Raw genomic sequence first — 16,090 nt, forward strand, 5'->3', positions numbered from 1 at the left:
TAAAATGATTTTCTCAACCAGGTAGGGGATACTTTTGGTCACTTGCCATCTTGGTGAAAAGAGGTCAAGCTCCAGTCAGTTAGGTTAGTCAGCATGGTCCCCTTGATTTTTCGCCTTACAATTGCATCTGAGGTGGGTTTCCAGGTTTCACCTCCGGGTTCTACTATTGTTTTAGATGTGATTGCAGATGTAGTTTTTGTGCAGTATCTGGAATCAGCCCAAATACTACAGGGAAATAGTGATGTGTCTTTGAAATTTATCTTGTATTATTTCGGATTTGAATATATCGGTATGACTACATGTTTCCTATCCTTCACATTACACTTTGAACATCGCAAACATGCAAACTTCTTGGATGAAAATTTATCAATTTACAAAAAACAGAAACTGACTGAATCAAATAATTTAAATAAAAAGCAAAAATGTTTCAAAATCCCTTTGCCAGAAGTTGGTAATGATAAGTGATGGACAATCTGCCAATCAAAACAAAACCCCCGATTTTCAAGAGGGGACATTCAGAGTCAGTGAGTTATAGGCCCACCAGCCTGACATCAGTGATAGGGGAGATGTTTGTAGCAATCTTAAGAGATGCACTTTATTGCCACTACTAAAGAGACGGAGCCATTATAAATACTCAACACAACTTGGAACTGTAGTAAACAGTGAGGAGGATAGTAGCAGACTCCAGGGGACAGAGACAGACTGGTGAAATGGGCAGACACAAGGCAGATGGAATTTAACGCAGAGAAGTGTGAAGTGATAAAAAAAACTATTCCCTCTGGCGAGTGTGTCAATAACCAAAGGTCATAGATTCAAAATCATTGGAAAATGATCCAGAGGGGAGATGAGAATCTTTTTCACTGAGTTGTGGGGATCGGGAACGCTCGACCTGAAAAGGTGGTGGAAGCCGATTCCATCAATAATTTTAAAAGGGAGTTGGACGGGTACTGGAGGAAGAAGATCTCACAGGGTTACGGACAATAAGCAGGGGTGCGGGACTGAGCACGACTGCTCTTTCAAAGAGCCAGCACAGGCACTACGGGCCGAATGGCCTCCTTCTGTGCTGTACCTTTCTATGATTCTATGATTTAGAAGAAAAATGAGGAGAGTCAATAAAACTAAAGGGTACAATTCTAAAGAGGGTGCAGGAACAGAGAGATCTGGAGATTCACTTACACAAATCTTGGAAGGTGGCAGGACAAGTTGAGAAGGCTGTTTCAAAATGTAGATGGAATCTTTAGCTTTATAAATAGAGCCATAGAATACAAAAGCAAGGAAGTTCTGCAAAACCTTTACATATCACTGGTTCGGCCTCAGCTAGAGGCACCATCATTCTGGGCACCACACTTTGAGAAGGATGTCAAAGCCATGGAGAGGGTGCAGAGGAGATTTACTGGAATGGTACCATGGATGAGGGACTTCAGTTATGTCGACTGAAAGAGAAGCTGGCACTGTTCTAAGAGCAAAGACAGTCGAGGGGAGATTTAATAGAGGTGTTCAAAATTGAGGGGTTTTGATAGAGTAAATAAAGAGAAACTGTTTCCACTGGCAAGAGGGTCGGTAACCAGAGGACACAAATTTAAGGTAATTAGCAAAATAACTGGAGGGGAGATGAGCAGAAATGTTTTACGCAGCAAGTTATCATGATCTGGAATGCACTGACTGAGAGGCTGGTGGAAGCACATTCAATGGTAGCTTTCAAAAGGGAATTGTGTATAGATACCCGGAAAATTTGCGGGACTATGGGGAAAGAGCAGGGGAGTGGGACTAATTGGTAGCTCGTTCAAAGAGCCGGCACAGGCATCGTGGTACTTCATTGGCTGTAAAGCGCTTTGGGACGTTCTGAGATCGTGAAGGGAGTGATATAAATGCAAGTCTTTCTTTATGGGCCAAATAGCCTCCTATGCTCTATGATTCTATGAACTTGAATTAACTTAACTATAAAATTGTCTTTTATATATTTGAGTATCTTTATCCATGTTTTAACTTGGCAGCTTAACCACTCTGATCTTGCAGATGATTTTTTTTTAAAGCTGTCAACTGAGCTTGTACATAAACTCCTATCCTGCCTCAGTGTGATTATCTGTCTGTGACTTCAGTCATGTCTTTTCTCATGCTGGAACAGGATTTCTGAGTTTCTTTGTTTTTCCAGATCATTTGAAAACATACCAGACAATTAATTTTCAACATTTTTTTCCGGTGTAGTTTCACATTTAACATTGTATCAAGTGCTTAATTTTACTTGAGGGAGAGAGAACAGAGTATGTTTACAGGAACTGGTATTTTATGGAAATATTATGCTGAATATTGAAAAACAGTGATTGTTTACATAAAATGTATTTATTTTTCACACTGCAAATGTCAAATAAATGTGCTCAGACTCTCAATATTTGAGTTTATTCAAAGTAATTTTAAAAGTAGCTGGTAATTGAATTTAAGAGGCTTTTTGAGCGATTTCATATCAAAGTTATCAACTTTCATCTTATTTTAGAGAATGTCTTTAGAGAAAGGTAGATGATTGTAGCACCTGTACTTTCATTTGTTTATGCTGAAAATTGATAACAACAAGTGTTCACAAAGACACTTCATTATGCAGTTGTGCCAGCTATACCCAGAGCAGGTGTAATGTCACCCAGACACAAATTGATATATTTATGTAAAACCTTATGGCCTGGATTTTGCGGTCAGCGGCAAATGATTGGCGCTCGCCAGTCACCACGCTTACAGCTGCCCACAGACTTTTAGTGAGCTTTTGTGCGGCAACTTACGGTAATTAGAAATCCATTTCAGCAAGGCGCCCTCTACAGGGGATCCAGGACCTGTGTGAGCAGGACAAGCAATAGCATAGCTCTTCAACCAATCAGATGGAAGAATCCTTACTAAGACACGCGGGGTGGGAAAGTTGTTATTTTTGACAGCGGGTTGGGAACTCGTTGTCATCTCGCTCCCACGCGCCATTCCCTCAGGTGCGTCTGTCATTACAGAGCCAACCCGACTGGCAGCCGCGGGCGACCCAATTGAAATAATTATCAGGTAGTTTACAGGCACTTACGAGCCTTTATTCACTTACTTTTTAAATTTCCCTGCATGGCCGCAGGATTCACGCAGCTTGGGAACCACATCTGTCAACCTGAGGCAGAAATTCCAGGGCCATTGCTCCAGCAAATTACTTGACAGCATCAAATGTATAGTAAAAGCTCCCACCTGACAGATGATCACTTTCCTCAGGCAGAAGCTGTTGCTCAGTCCATTTCCAGCACAGATTCTGCAGGCTGCAAGTGTTTCCAGCAAAGTCTCCATCCAGTCTCACCTCATTGGAAGAACTCTTTACCATTGACAGAATGCTTCTGTTATCTGTACTTCAACTGCCACCTATTCCATCAACCTGGGTGCCCTTTATACTGTCTCACCTTGGTCCTCAGAATCGGACCACGATGAGCCCCAACACCAGCAGCAGCAGGCACACCAACAACAACAGCACCCACCTTCTCCGCAATCACCTGATGCTGCATAGGACACAGGGCATCAGCATCCAACCACATTGCTGCCCGGGAGACCAGGGATGACCTCACCATGGCCAGATTTACTTCACTTGACGCTATACAGAGGGCACAGATTTAAGGTGATTGGCAAAAGAACCAGAGGCAACATGAGGAAAAACATTTTTACACAAGTGGTTAGGATTTGGAATGCACTGCCTGATAGGGTGGTGGATGTAGATTCAATAGTCGCCTTCAAAAGGGAATTGGATAAATACTTGAAGGAGAAAAAATTGCAGGGATATGGGGAAAGAGCGGGGGAGTGGGACTGACTGGATTGCTCTTCGAAAGAGGTGGCGCAGACTCGATGGGCCGAATGGCCTCCTTCTGTGCTGTACTGTTCTATGATCCTATGAATTACTAACATGCTCATTGCTGTCTAAAGGTATAGCAACCTCTTAATGTGACAAAAGGAGAATACTGCAGATGCTAGAAATCTGAAATGAAAACAGAAAATGCTGGAAACACTTGATTATTCTAAAAAAGATTCTGAAAAGAGCAATGTTTTTGGGCTGTGATGTTAGTGAACAAGAAAAGCTACAATTCTCTGAAAGGAAACTGTTTTGTAATGGGGTCTGTGTAGATCAAGGAGCATGTTAACCACTGTGAGGCAGACAAAGAATATTTGACAGGTCTGGAGCAGAGCCAAAAACCTATTCCTGGAAGGCTGAACATGTACAGATCCACTTTTATCCTCAATAAGTCACCTTCAGTGACTAATGTGATGCATTAAAATGATTAGGGCATTCAGAAATTAGAACCTGCCTTTGTACAGTTTTAGCAGAATTATATTAAGGCTGATGTATGATTCAAAATTCTGCAGTTCAAACAATCTCTTCTTAAACTTTTAACTTCTGCTTGGCCTTATTAATGATTCAAGTTTTTTTTAAGCTTTATCATGAAGCCAATTATTACAAATCCATGCAGGGAAAGTATCAAACATTTAACAATTAACTGTCAAGGTATAACCCATTAGGGGTAGTTTTGCAAGGTGAGGCTTCAGGCGTGGAGCCTCATCCGACAGGTGTGTTGTTCGGAGAATTGGACCAATAGTTTTGTAGTTGTATGTTTTCTTAGCACAGCTTTTACAGGAGGGTATATAAACTGACAAGACAGTTGTTCATAATCATACACTCATTTTACATGCTTAAGGGATCAGGTGACCATGGGAGAGGATGGTTGGACATGGAAGCACGTTGGGAGAAGATGGTTGGACATGGAAGCACGTTGGGAGAGGATGGTTGGACATGGAAGCACGTTGGGAGAAGATGGTTGGACATGGAAGCACGTTGGGAGAAGATGGTTGGACATGGAAGCACGTTGGGAGAGGATGGTTGGACATGGAAGCACGTTGGGAGAGGATGGTTGGACATGGAAGCACGTTGGGAGAGGATGGTTGGACATGGAAGCACGTTGGGAGAGGATGGTTGGACATGGAAGCACGTTGGGAGAGGATGGTTGGACATGGAAGCACGTTGGGAGAGGATGGTTGGACATGGAAGCACGTTGGGAGAAGATGGTTGGACATGGAAGCACGTTGGGAGAGGATGGTTGGACATGGAAGCACGTTGGTTGTCCTGCCCTCTTTAGGGGCATTGTTGGGTTGCATGACTTTTCCTGTGTACTTCCATTTTGTTTTTTAATTAACATACTGGGGAAACTGCAGCCTCCATACTGTGACTGAATTAGTGAAGTTACATTCTTATCTGATGCTGGTCTTGACATTAACATGATGGTGACTTTCACTTGAGTTAGTTTATGATGTCACCTGCACACATCCTTCAAGAATGTGAGATCCCACCTTTCAGTAGATTCATCCTACATTAACGAGACTGTGCAGAAAATTGGCCTCACTGGGTTTCGGTACTGCATGGCGTTGAGACCAGAAAGGGTTGATATTTGGCCTTTGCTGATTTTGCTCATCTCAGCCAGGACAGCAAATAGGGGCTTGCAATTGGCCTCCGTGTGCTCCGGCTCTGCAGGAGGGAATGAACCACAGTGAACTACTTCTTAGTGATCCTGCTGGGAAGTGCACTCGTATCAATGCCTGGTGAGACCACGTCCGGTTTGGTTAAGAATATAAGAATTGGGAGCGGGAGTAGGCCATACGGCCCCTCGAGCCTGCTCCGCCATTCAATAAGATCATGGCTGATCTTCGACCTCGATTCCAATTTCCCGCCCGATCCCCATATCTCTTGATTCCCCTAGAGTCCAAAAATCTATCTATCTCAGCCTTGAATATACTAAAAGACTCTGCATTCACAGCCCTCTGGGGTAGAGAATTCCTAAGATTCACAACCCTCTGAGTGAAGAAATTCCTCCTCATCTCAATCCTAAATGGCTGACTCTTTATCTTGAGACTATGTCCCCTAGCTCTAGACACTCCAGCCAGGGGAAACAGCCTCTCAGCATCTACCCTGTCAACCCCCTTCAGAATCTTGTGCTTGTAAAGTCCGCGCCTCAATAATACACGGACTTCGGGAGAACAGTTTAACAGGTACTTTACTGAACAAGAGGCAGCTTGAAACTGAAACTACAGAAGCCTGCTAGGGCCTTTTAGACAGGGGTGGTCACTGCCGGTACTGCAGTCTAAGACCAGTTATTCCCTTAAAGGTACATACACAACAATTCCTCCCCTTTTAGATAAACAGTACATAAACATTCATTTAACAACTAAATAATAACTAATTACAATTACAATTTTCTCAGTAATATATACATCAACTGAAATAGTCATTTATAAGTTCAGCCTTTGAGGAGGCTTCCTGATCCGGACTGGATAGCGCCTTTCTCGAGTATCCTGTTCTGGAGGTGGAGTCAATTCTGGCTCATTGTCATCGGTTGGTTCGTCAGCTTCCAATACCCCTGCTTCTGAGGTAGACGCAATCTGTACTTCGGGCTCATTACCAGGTGCACATGCTTGTGGTACAGGTTTGGCTTGTTCCTGTGACTCTAGAATCTGGTCAGCATGGCGTCTCACGATGCTCTCTCCAACGTCCACTGTGTACATTCGTGGTCCCTGCTGTGTGCATATCGTGCCTGGCTGCCATTTTTCTGTTCGGTAGTCGCGGGCCAAGACTGGTTGCCCTATCTTGAAGCTCCTGGTTGGCTTCTCATTTATGTGCTGGAACTGCTTATCCTCAACATCTCGTCTTATGTTTGGTTTGAGCAAATCCAAGCGACATCTTAGTCTCCGGTTGAAAAACAGTACGGCTGGAGTTTGGTTGGTTACTGCATGTGTCGCATTCCAGGAAGTTATCCACCTTGTGTTGCAGTGGTATGTCGTCATTATACATTGCCTTTATGGCCTTTTTAAACATCTGAACAAACCTCTCAGCCAATCCATTTGTGGCTGGATGATATGGGGCAGATGTGTAATGTTTCACCCCATTATTCTTCAGGAACCTCCGGAAATCCTCAGACACAAACTGTGGGCCATTGTCGGAACAGATCTGTTCTAGCAACCCATTCCTGGCAAAGATGGTCCTTAGGACTGCAATAGTTTTCTCCGTGGTGGTGGAGGACATTTTAATGACCTCTGGCCACTTCGAATGGGCGTCCACAGCGATTAGAAACATTGAGTCCATAAATGGACCAGCGAAATCAATGTGTACCCGTTGCCATGGAGATGAGGGCCACTCCCATGGATGTAGCGGGGCCTGTGGTGGAACGTTTTGGACCTTCTGACATCCTGTGCATCTCTTGGTCATATCCTCGATTTCTTTATCGATTCCCGGCCACCACACAAACGCCCTGGCTAGGCTCTTCATTTTTACCCCTCCCAGATGACCCTCGTGAAGCTCATTGAGTACTCTATCTCTCAACTTGGGTGGAATTACCACTCGGGATCCACACATCAAGGTTCCCCGGCACACTGACAGCTGTTCCCTCCTTGGCGAGAATGCTGGCAACAGTGAGTCGCCATATGCTGGCCATCCCTTCACCGTCAAATCATAGACCCGAGAGAGTGTCGGGTCATTTCAGGTTTCCTTCTCAATACTTGCGTTTGTAACAGGCAAACATTCGACTATGGTCGCATGGAATATCTCCACCAGGTCCACTGCAGGTGCTTCTTCCACCGTAGGCAACGGTAGGCGCGACAGCCCATCAGCGTTTCCATGTTGTTTCGTACCTTTGTACTCTATGTCATACTGATGTGCCCCTAGAAAAAGTGACCATCTTTGCAGCCGTTGCGCCATCATCACCGGAACGCCCTTCTTTGGGTTAAAAATTGAGACCAGGGGTTGATGATCAATCAGTAGGGTGAATTTCTGCCCGTGCAGATAGTGATTGAACTTCTTCACCCCCCACACCAGGCTGAGGGTCTCCCTGTCAATCTGGGCGTAGTTACGCTCGGCTGAGGTTAGCGAGCGCGATGCAAAGGCTATTGGCCTCTCTGAACCGTCACGGAATTTGTGTGACAGCACCGCTCCAATGCCGCAAGGTGACGCATCACATGCCAACCGAATCGGTAGTGTTGGGTTGTAGTGGGCCAATACTTCTTTTGAAGTGATTTGGCATTTACATTCCTGAAAGGCACGCTTACACTCATCACTCCATTTCCATGTTACACCAGTTTGAAGGAGGGCGTTCAGTGGGTGCAGAATTGTAGATAAATTCGGTAAGAACTTATGGTAGTAGTTCACCAACCCGAGGAACGACCTCAGTTGCGACACATTTTCTGGTGCTGGAGCCTTGACTACAGCCTCAATCTTGTCCGGCGACTTATGCAACCCTTCCTCATCAATCATGTGGCCACAATACGAGATTTGTCTCCTGAAGAACTCGCATTTGGGACGGTTGGCTCGTAGCCCATATTCCTGCAATCTCGTGAGCACCTATTCCAGGTTGGCAAGGTGTTCATTGTCATTTTCGCCTGTAACCAGGATGTCGTCCAAATAACACTGGGTCCCCGGGATCCCTTGCAGGACTTGTTCCATTGCCCTCTGCCACATAGCCGGGGCCGATGCTACCCCAAATACCAGTCGATTGTACTGGTAAAGGCCTTTGTGAGTGTTTATCGTGAGGTATTTCCTAGATGCTTCTTCCACCTCCATTTGTAGATACGCTTGAGCCAAGTCAATCTTTGTAAAACGTTTCCCTCCAGATAGCGAGGCGAAAATATCTTCTATCCGCGGAAGCGGATACTGTACTGTGTGCAGGACTGGGTTCACAGTCACCTTGAAGTCCCCACAGATGCGAACCTTCCTTGGCTCCCCAGGCGTGCTGCTCAATGCTTTCTTCATTACAGGAACAATGGGTGTGGCCCACTCGCTCCAGTCCACCTTAGACAGCACCCCCGAACGCTCCAGACTCTCCAGTTCAGCTTCCACAGCTGGGCGTATCGCGTATGGCACCGGTCTGGCCTTGAAAAATTTTGGGGTTGCGTTATCCTCAATCTTTATGGTTGCCTTTACTCCTTTTAGAGTCCCAAGTCCTTGTTGGAACACCTCTTCCGCGTCAGATAGAATTTGTGACAGACGTCCAGGTGCGACGTCATCATCTTTTTTGCCAGTCACAGTTAGTGCCAGAATGGAATGCCAATTGTAGTCTTCGGATCCATTCACGTCCCAATAATGGTGGTCCTCCATCTCGTAGTATATACATGTATAGTTTCTGTGTTTCCTTTCCGTTATATTCAACTGGCACCCTTATTTTTCCTCTGGGGTAGACCTTTTGCCCCGTGTATGTCTTCAATACAATGGACGTGTCCTTTAAGGGTATGTGTGAGAATAGCCGCTCATAGTCTCGTCGATTCATGACAGTTAGGGCTGATCCTGTGTCCAATTCCATCTTCACTGGGGACCCTGCTATCATAGAGTCATAGAGTAATACAGCACGGATAGAGGCCCTTCGGCCCATCGTGTCCGTGCTGGCCATCAAGCCCTGTCTAATCTAATCCCATATTCCAGCATTTGGCCCATAGCCTTGTATGCCATGGCATTTCAAGTGCACATCCAAATGCTTCTTAAATGTTGTGAGGGTTTCTGCCTCCACAACCCTTTCAGGCAGTGAGTTCCAGACTCCAACCACCCTCTGGGTGAAAAAGTTCTTTCTCAAATCCCCTCTAAACCTCCCGCCCTTTACCTTGAATCTATGCCCCCTAGTTATTGACCCCTCTACTAAGGGAAAAAGCTCCTCAGCATCCATCCTATCTATGCCCCTCATAATTTTGTACACCTCAATCATGTCCCCCCTCAGCCTCCTCTGCTCCAAGGAAAACAAACCCAATCTGCCCAGTCTCTCTTCATAGCTGAAGCGCTCCAGCCCTGGTAACATCCTGGTGAACCTCCTCTGCACCCTCTCTAACGCGATCACATCCTTCCTGTAGTGTGGCGACCAGAACTGCACACAGTATTCCAGCTGTGGCCTAACCAGTGTTTTATACAGCTCCATCATAACGTCCTTGCTCTTATATTCAATGCCTTGGCTAATGAAGGCAAGTATCCCATATGCCTTTTTTACCACCTTATCCACCTGTTCCGCCGCCTTCAGGGATCTGTGTACTTGCACACCCAGATCCCTCTGACCCTCCGTCTTGCCTAGGGTCTTTCCATTCATTGTGTATTCCTTTGCCTTGTTAGTCCCCCCAAAGTGCATCACCTCGCACTTTTCCGGGTTAAATTCCATTTGCCACTGTTCCGCCCATCTGACCAACCCATCTATATCGTCCTGCAGACTGAGGCTACCCTCCTCGCTATTTACCACCCTACCAATTTTTGTATCATCCGCGAACTTACTGATCATACCCTTTACATTCATATCCAAGTCATTAATGTAGACCACAAACAGCAAGGGACCCAGCACCGATCCCTGTGGTACCCCACTGGCCACAGGCTTCCAGTCACAAAAACAACCTTCGACCATCACCCTCTGCCTTCTGCCACTAAGCCAGTTTTGTATCCAATGTGCCAAGGCACCCTGGATCCCATGGGCTCTTACCTTCTTGACCAGTCTCCTGTGCGGGACTTTATCGAAGGCCTTACTGAAATCCATGTATACCACATCCACTGCGTTACCCTCATCCACACACCTATTCACCCCCTCAAAAAATTCAATCAAATTAGTCAGACATGATCTTCCCTTGACAAAGCCATGTTGACTATCCCTGATTAATCCTTGCCTCTCCAAGTGGAGACAAATTTTGTCGCTCAGGATTTTTTCCAATAATTTTCCTACCACTGATGTTAGGCTCACTGGCCTGTAGTTCCCCGGTTTTTCCCTACTACCCTTCTTGAATAATGGTACTACATTAGCGGTTCTCCAGTCCTCTGGCACATCCCCTGTGGCCAGAGAGGTCCTGAATATATGTGTTAGAGCCCCCGCAATCTCCTCCTTTGCCTCACACAGCAGCCTGGGATACATTTCATCTGGGCCTGGGGATTTATCCATTTTTAGGCCAGCTAAAACCGCCAATACCTCCTCCCTCTCGATGTTAATATGTTCGAGCATATCACAGTCCCCCTGCCCTATTTCTATGTCTACATCGTCCTTCTCCATAGTGAAAACAGATGCAAAAAATTCATTTAAAACCCCTCCTACATCTTCCGGCTCCACACACAGATTGCCACTTTTGTCCCTAATGGGCCCTATTTTTTCCCTAGTTATCCTCTTACCCTTAATATACTTATAAAACATCTTCGGATTTTCCTTTATTTTGCTCGCCAGTGTTATTTCATGGCCCCTCCTTGATCTCCTAATTTCTTTTTTAAGTATCCCCCTGCACTTTTTGTACTCCTCTAGGGCTTCCTCCGTCTTTAGCCTTTTGTATCTACCAAAAGCCCTCCTTTTTTTCCTAATCCATTCTCTTATATCCCCTGACATCCACGGTTTCCTGTGGTTTTTGGAACCACTCTTGACCTTTACGGGAACATGTTGCCATTGTATGATCTCAATCTCCCTTCTGAAAGCCTCCCATTGCTCCGATGCGGATTTTCCTACAAGTAGCTGATCCCAGTCCATTTTGGCCAGATCCTGCCTTATCCTATTAAAATCGGCCTTCCCCCAATTTAGAACCTTTATTTCCGGCCCATCCCTGTCCTTTTCCATGACCACCTTAAATCTTACCATATTATGGTCACTATCACCAAAGTGCTCACCTACTAGCACTTTTTCCACTTGGCCGGCCACATTCCCTAGAATTAGGTCCAGTACCGCCCCCTCTCTTGTAGGACTTTCTACATGCTGGCTCAAAAAGCTCTCCTGGATGCACTTTAAGAATTCTACACCCTCTGAGCCTTTCACACTCTGACTATCCCAGTTAATATTGGGGAAGTTGAAATCCCCCATTATTATTACCCTATTATTTGCACATTTCTCTGAGATTTGCCTACATATCTGTTCCTCTATCTCCCCCTGACTGTTTGGAGGCCTATAGTACACTCCCAGCAAAGTGCTTGCCCCCTTTTTGTTTTTAAGCTCTACCCATATGGCCTCATTAGAGGACCCTGCTAATATATCATCCCTCCTTACTGCAGTAATTGACTCCTTAATTAATATTGCGACACCCCCTCCTCTTATACCTCCCCCTCTGTCTCACCTGAAGATTCTGTACCCCGGAATATTGAGCTGCCAGTCTTGCCCCTCCCTCAACCATGTCTCCGTGATAGCAACAATATCATACTCCCATGTGTTTATCAACACCTTCAGTTCATCCACCTTATTTGCAAGACTCCTTGCATTAAAATAGATGCCATCCAGCCTTGCCCTTATATATTTGCCCTGTCTACCATGAGGGTGACCCAAATGGTTTGGTGATCTTCTTTTGCGATCACGTTGTGTAACTTTAAACAACTTAGTCGCCGGCTCCCGGAGTCCTTATCACTCTCCTGATCTTCTGAACTACTATCTGTCAGTTTCTTTACTTTCCTGTACTGTTCCTTAGTAGTTCTTGTCATGTTGGTCTTCTTTCCCGACCTGCAGACTCTTGCTATATGTCCCATTTTCCCGCATTGCCTGCATATTTTGTCTTTAAACCAGCAGTCTTTCTGCTCATGGGTTGTTCTGCCGCAGCGATAGCACTTTTCGGCTCCATACGCCATTTCGTTAGCGCTGTATTCTTGTGGTTTCTGTTGTATTTCCGCAGCTCTCTGTGCTGCTGCTTCGTAGGATACTGCCACGCTGAAAGCCTGTTCTAGCGTCAGGTCCTTTTTTGAAAGTAGTCGTTTCTGGGTTCCTTCACTCTGGAGCCCGCAGACAAACTTATCCCGTAAGGTGTCTGCCAGTCCTGCTCCGAACTGGCAGTGCTTCGATAACTTGCGTAGTTCCGTAAGATAGTCAGCATTGCTCTCATCTTAGTGCTGGTTTCTTTTATGGAACTTGAATCTTTCTGCTATCAGCAGTGGTGTAGGGCTTAGATGTTCCTGTAAGATATGAACAATCTCCTCAAAACTTTTCTCCATTGCTTTAGCTGGGGTAATTAAATTCCGCAATAGGCTGTACGTACTCGCACCCATCAGATTTAATAATACCGACGCCCTCTTTCCATCAGCCACCTCATTTGCCTTGCAGTACACTTCAATTCTTTCCACATACGTGGTCCAGTCTTCTACCTCGTTGTCGAAAGCAGTGATACTGCCACTTTTCGGCATCTTGGGCGATTTAAAATGGCGCCTCCCGCGCTTTTGCTTCTTCCCCAATGAAATAAAATGGCGCCTCCCGCGCTTTTGCTTCTTCCCCAACGGGATAAAATGGCGCCTCCCGCGCTTTTGCTTCTTCCCCTTACTGCCACGCTGCTCCTAGCGTTCTACGGGGTAATGGCGGCGACCCGCAGCTTCGGCGCGTCTCGCTTTCCTTCCCCCCCGTTTAGTTTCTCCGCTGTCCTGTTCTTGAGCACCTGTTCTTGAGTTCCTGTGCGCTCCACCCTCTCTCTCTTGTTTTCTTTTCCCGGCGACGCTGCGCGGCCCAATTTGTAGAGCTGCCCTCGGTTGACGCCCGTTGTTCAGACTACGACCTTCCAGGACCTTCCTTTCAGGCGAGATCCCCGTGAGATGATGCCACACTGCAGGTGAGTTCGAACTTACTCGCCGCCACTGTAAAGTCCGCGCCTCAATAATACACGGACTTCGGGAGAACAGTTTAACAGGTACTTTACTGAACAAGAGTCAGCTTGAAAATGAAACTACAGAAGCCTGCTAGGGCCTTTTATACAGGGGTGGTCACTGCCGGTACTGCAGTCTAAGACCAGTTATTCCCTTAAAAGTACATACACAACAGTGCTTCAATGCCTTATGAGATTGAACAGCCTATCAACACTTTCCAGACTCTCTCAGAATGGCCCTTTGGGTCAAGACTACCTCTCAGGCGGCCGCACTGCTGTTAACTGTAAAGGGGTAAGAGGAGAGTATCAAACAGGAAGATGTAGCAACTTATTTTCTGTTTTTGTGCTTTTATTTACATTTTTACAACCTCAATTTGTAGCAGCTGACTTCAAGCAGCATGCTTGGTAGAGATTTTTTTTCTCCTGGCTGCTTTTCTTCCTTTGCATTCATAAGACTTATTTCTGTTTCACCAGAGATTCACAAACAAGAGAGCCAGAAGAAAGGAATTCAACTGTATGACACCCCCTATGAACCTGAAGGGAATGGTGTTGCCTCAGACACAGAGAGTGTTGCTAGTTACCCAAGAGAAAGCAGGTTACCACAAGACGACGCCAGGCCTGCAGAGGAATATGACCAACCATGGGAGTGGAATAAGGTTACAATCCCAACCCTTGCAGGTACCTGCTCTCATTTCATTTTAATTTTAGATATGCAACTCAACTGTGGGGAGGCACAGAGTGCTTCACCTCCAGCAGTTGCCAGCAATGCATTATAGAATCAGAGTTTTTTTTAGTCATTCACAGGATGCGGGCATCGCTGGCAAGGCCGGCATTTATTGCCCATCCCTAATTGAAGGTGGTGTTGAGCCGTCACCTTCAGCAGTCCATGAGGTGAAGGTACTCCCACAGTGCTGCTGGTAGGTCATTTCAGAGGGCAGTTAGATTTCCTTCCCTAAAGGGCATTAGTGAACCAGATGCACTTTTACGACAATCCGGTAGTTTCATGGTTACCATTATTGATACTAGCTTTTTTATTCCAGATTTATTTAATTAACTGAATTTAAATTCCCTAGCTGCCATGGTGGGATTTGAACTCCTGTCTCTGAGATCATTAATTCAGGCCTCTGGATTACTAGTACAGTAACATCACCATTATGCTACCGTCCCACCCCCCCCCGGTGACATCACCATCTTAGTGGGCCTTAATGTTTGCACCCAGCCCCTTCAGATCAGAGAGTTGGGGAAGGACATGCAGCAAGCACCAAGAAGTAAATGCTTTTAATGGAACCAGCAGGACTATCATCAGAGCCTGAGGCCTTTTGGCTGCTGCTTTTGGACAACAGCTAGAGGGCTCAAATCCAGTATCAATTACCTCTGTTGCAGGCCTCTCAGGCCTGTGGCAGTGGTCGACTTTCCTCCCACGGTTCTAGGCACAGGCCCTTGCCAGGCACCAGGAGATCATCGTGCCTGTGCAGATGACCTGAACCCGGAAATACAGGTGGGTTTAGGTTAGGTTCGGCACAGCCCGACCTTGTCCTTTTCTGAGCCACTGGAAATCGCTTATCTTATAAATAGACTTTTCCTGCATACTCCATTATTACATACCTCTAGGGAGTTTCACATAACTTAGACTGGGGAGTCATTTAAATATTTAGTTGTGTGTATGAGTGTGGATATATAAGGGGTAATTTGGCAACGCTCTGCTACTGACACGGACCAACAGTAACAAGAAACGTGGGTCAGTGATTCGGGAATATAGTATTACAGCCCTAACTCCAACTGGTGCTTGCATTCAGCAAGACCCTGTGCTGGCAGCAGAGTCTTGCAAAATTCCCTACTTAAGGAGAACCACCATAGGTTTATCAGTATATTCATATTCTGGTACAAGCCTGTGTACTTGCACAGATTGAAACAAAGTAAAAAAGGTAGAATTTATTGGAACACTGGGTGACCAGTTTTGTAGCTACTACCCAGCACATGTTGGAAACCTCAGTAATAGGGAAAATTCCTGGTCACTACAAATGACTGGCAAAATGCAGTATTGCTAAAGTGGCAAAACTTTTCACATGGGCATTAATCAGTGTTACTGATACATATTTGTACAAATAGCGCTATCATTTACTTAATTAAAGGAGTGCAGTCCGTAGTGAGAAACAATGTCACCTCTGGTTCTGAAGACTCGGGTTTCTTAATATAGATGAACATTTGACACACAGTGGGAAGCAATGTATGGAATGCATTAATCTGATCAATCTTCAGCTGTTTGAGCATCTGTTCTATACAGATTCTAATCACTACAGTTGCAGTATTGTAACCGGCATGGTTTACACTACCAGCTGAGAACCTGATTGGTGATCGTGCCTCATTCTATAGTGCCAGCTGGAAACTGGACTGAAGTCGCCATGAATTTGACACCACCAACTGACACCAAGAAAGTATGCACAACACGTTAGTCAGGTTTCTCTCAAGGAAAAACTAAAAACACTAAAAACACTTTCTTTCTGAGTGGGGA

The 16,090-nt window shown here is 45.5% G+C and overlaps 1 protein-coding gene across 1 annotated transcript in view; it reads left to right on the top strand.

Annotated features, from left to right (window-relative positions):
* Window positions 1–16,090, top strand: part of LOC147124860 (SH2 domain-containing adapter protein B-like) — a 209,612-nt gene that overhangs the window by 53,104 nt on the left and 140,418 nt on the right. The window contains exon 2 of the mRNA XM_085994066.1: window positions 14,053–14,256. Coding sequence (XP_085850192.1) covers window positions 14,053–14,256 — 204 coding nt within the window. The remainder of the gene's footprint in view (window positions 1–14,052; window positions 14,257–16,090) is intronic.

The sequence above is a fragment of the Somniosus microcephalus genome, chromosome 1, assembly GCF_052327205.1.
Source record: "Somniosus microcephalus isolate GS21.2 chromosome 1, FLI_Smic_1.0, whole genome shotgun sequence".
NCBI lineage: Eukaryota > Metazoa > Chordata > Chondrichthyes > Squaliformes > Somniosidae > Somniosus > Somniosus microcephalus.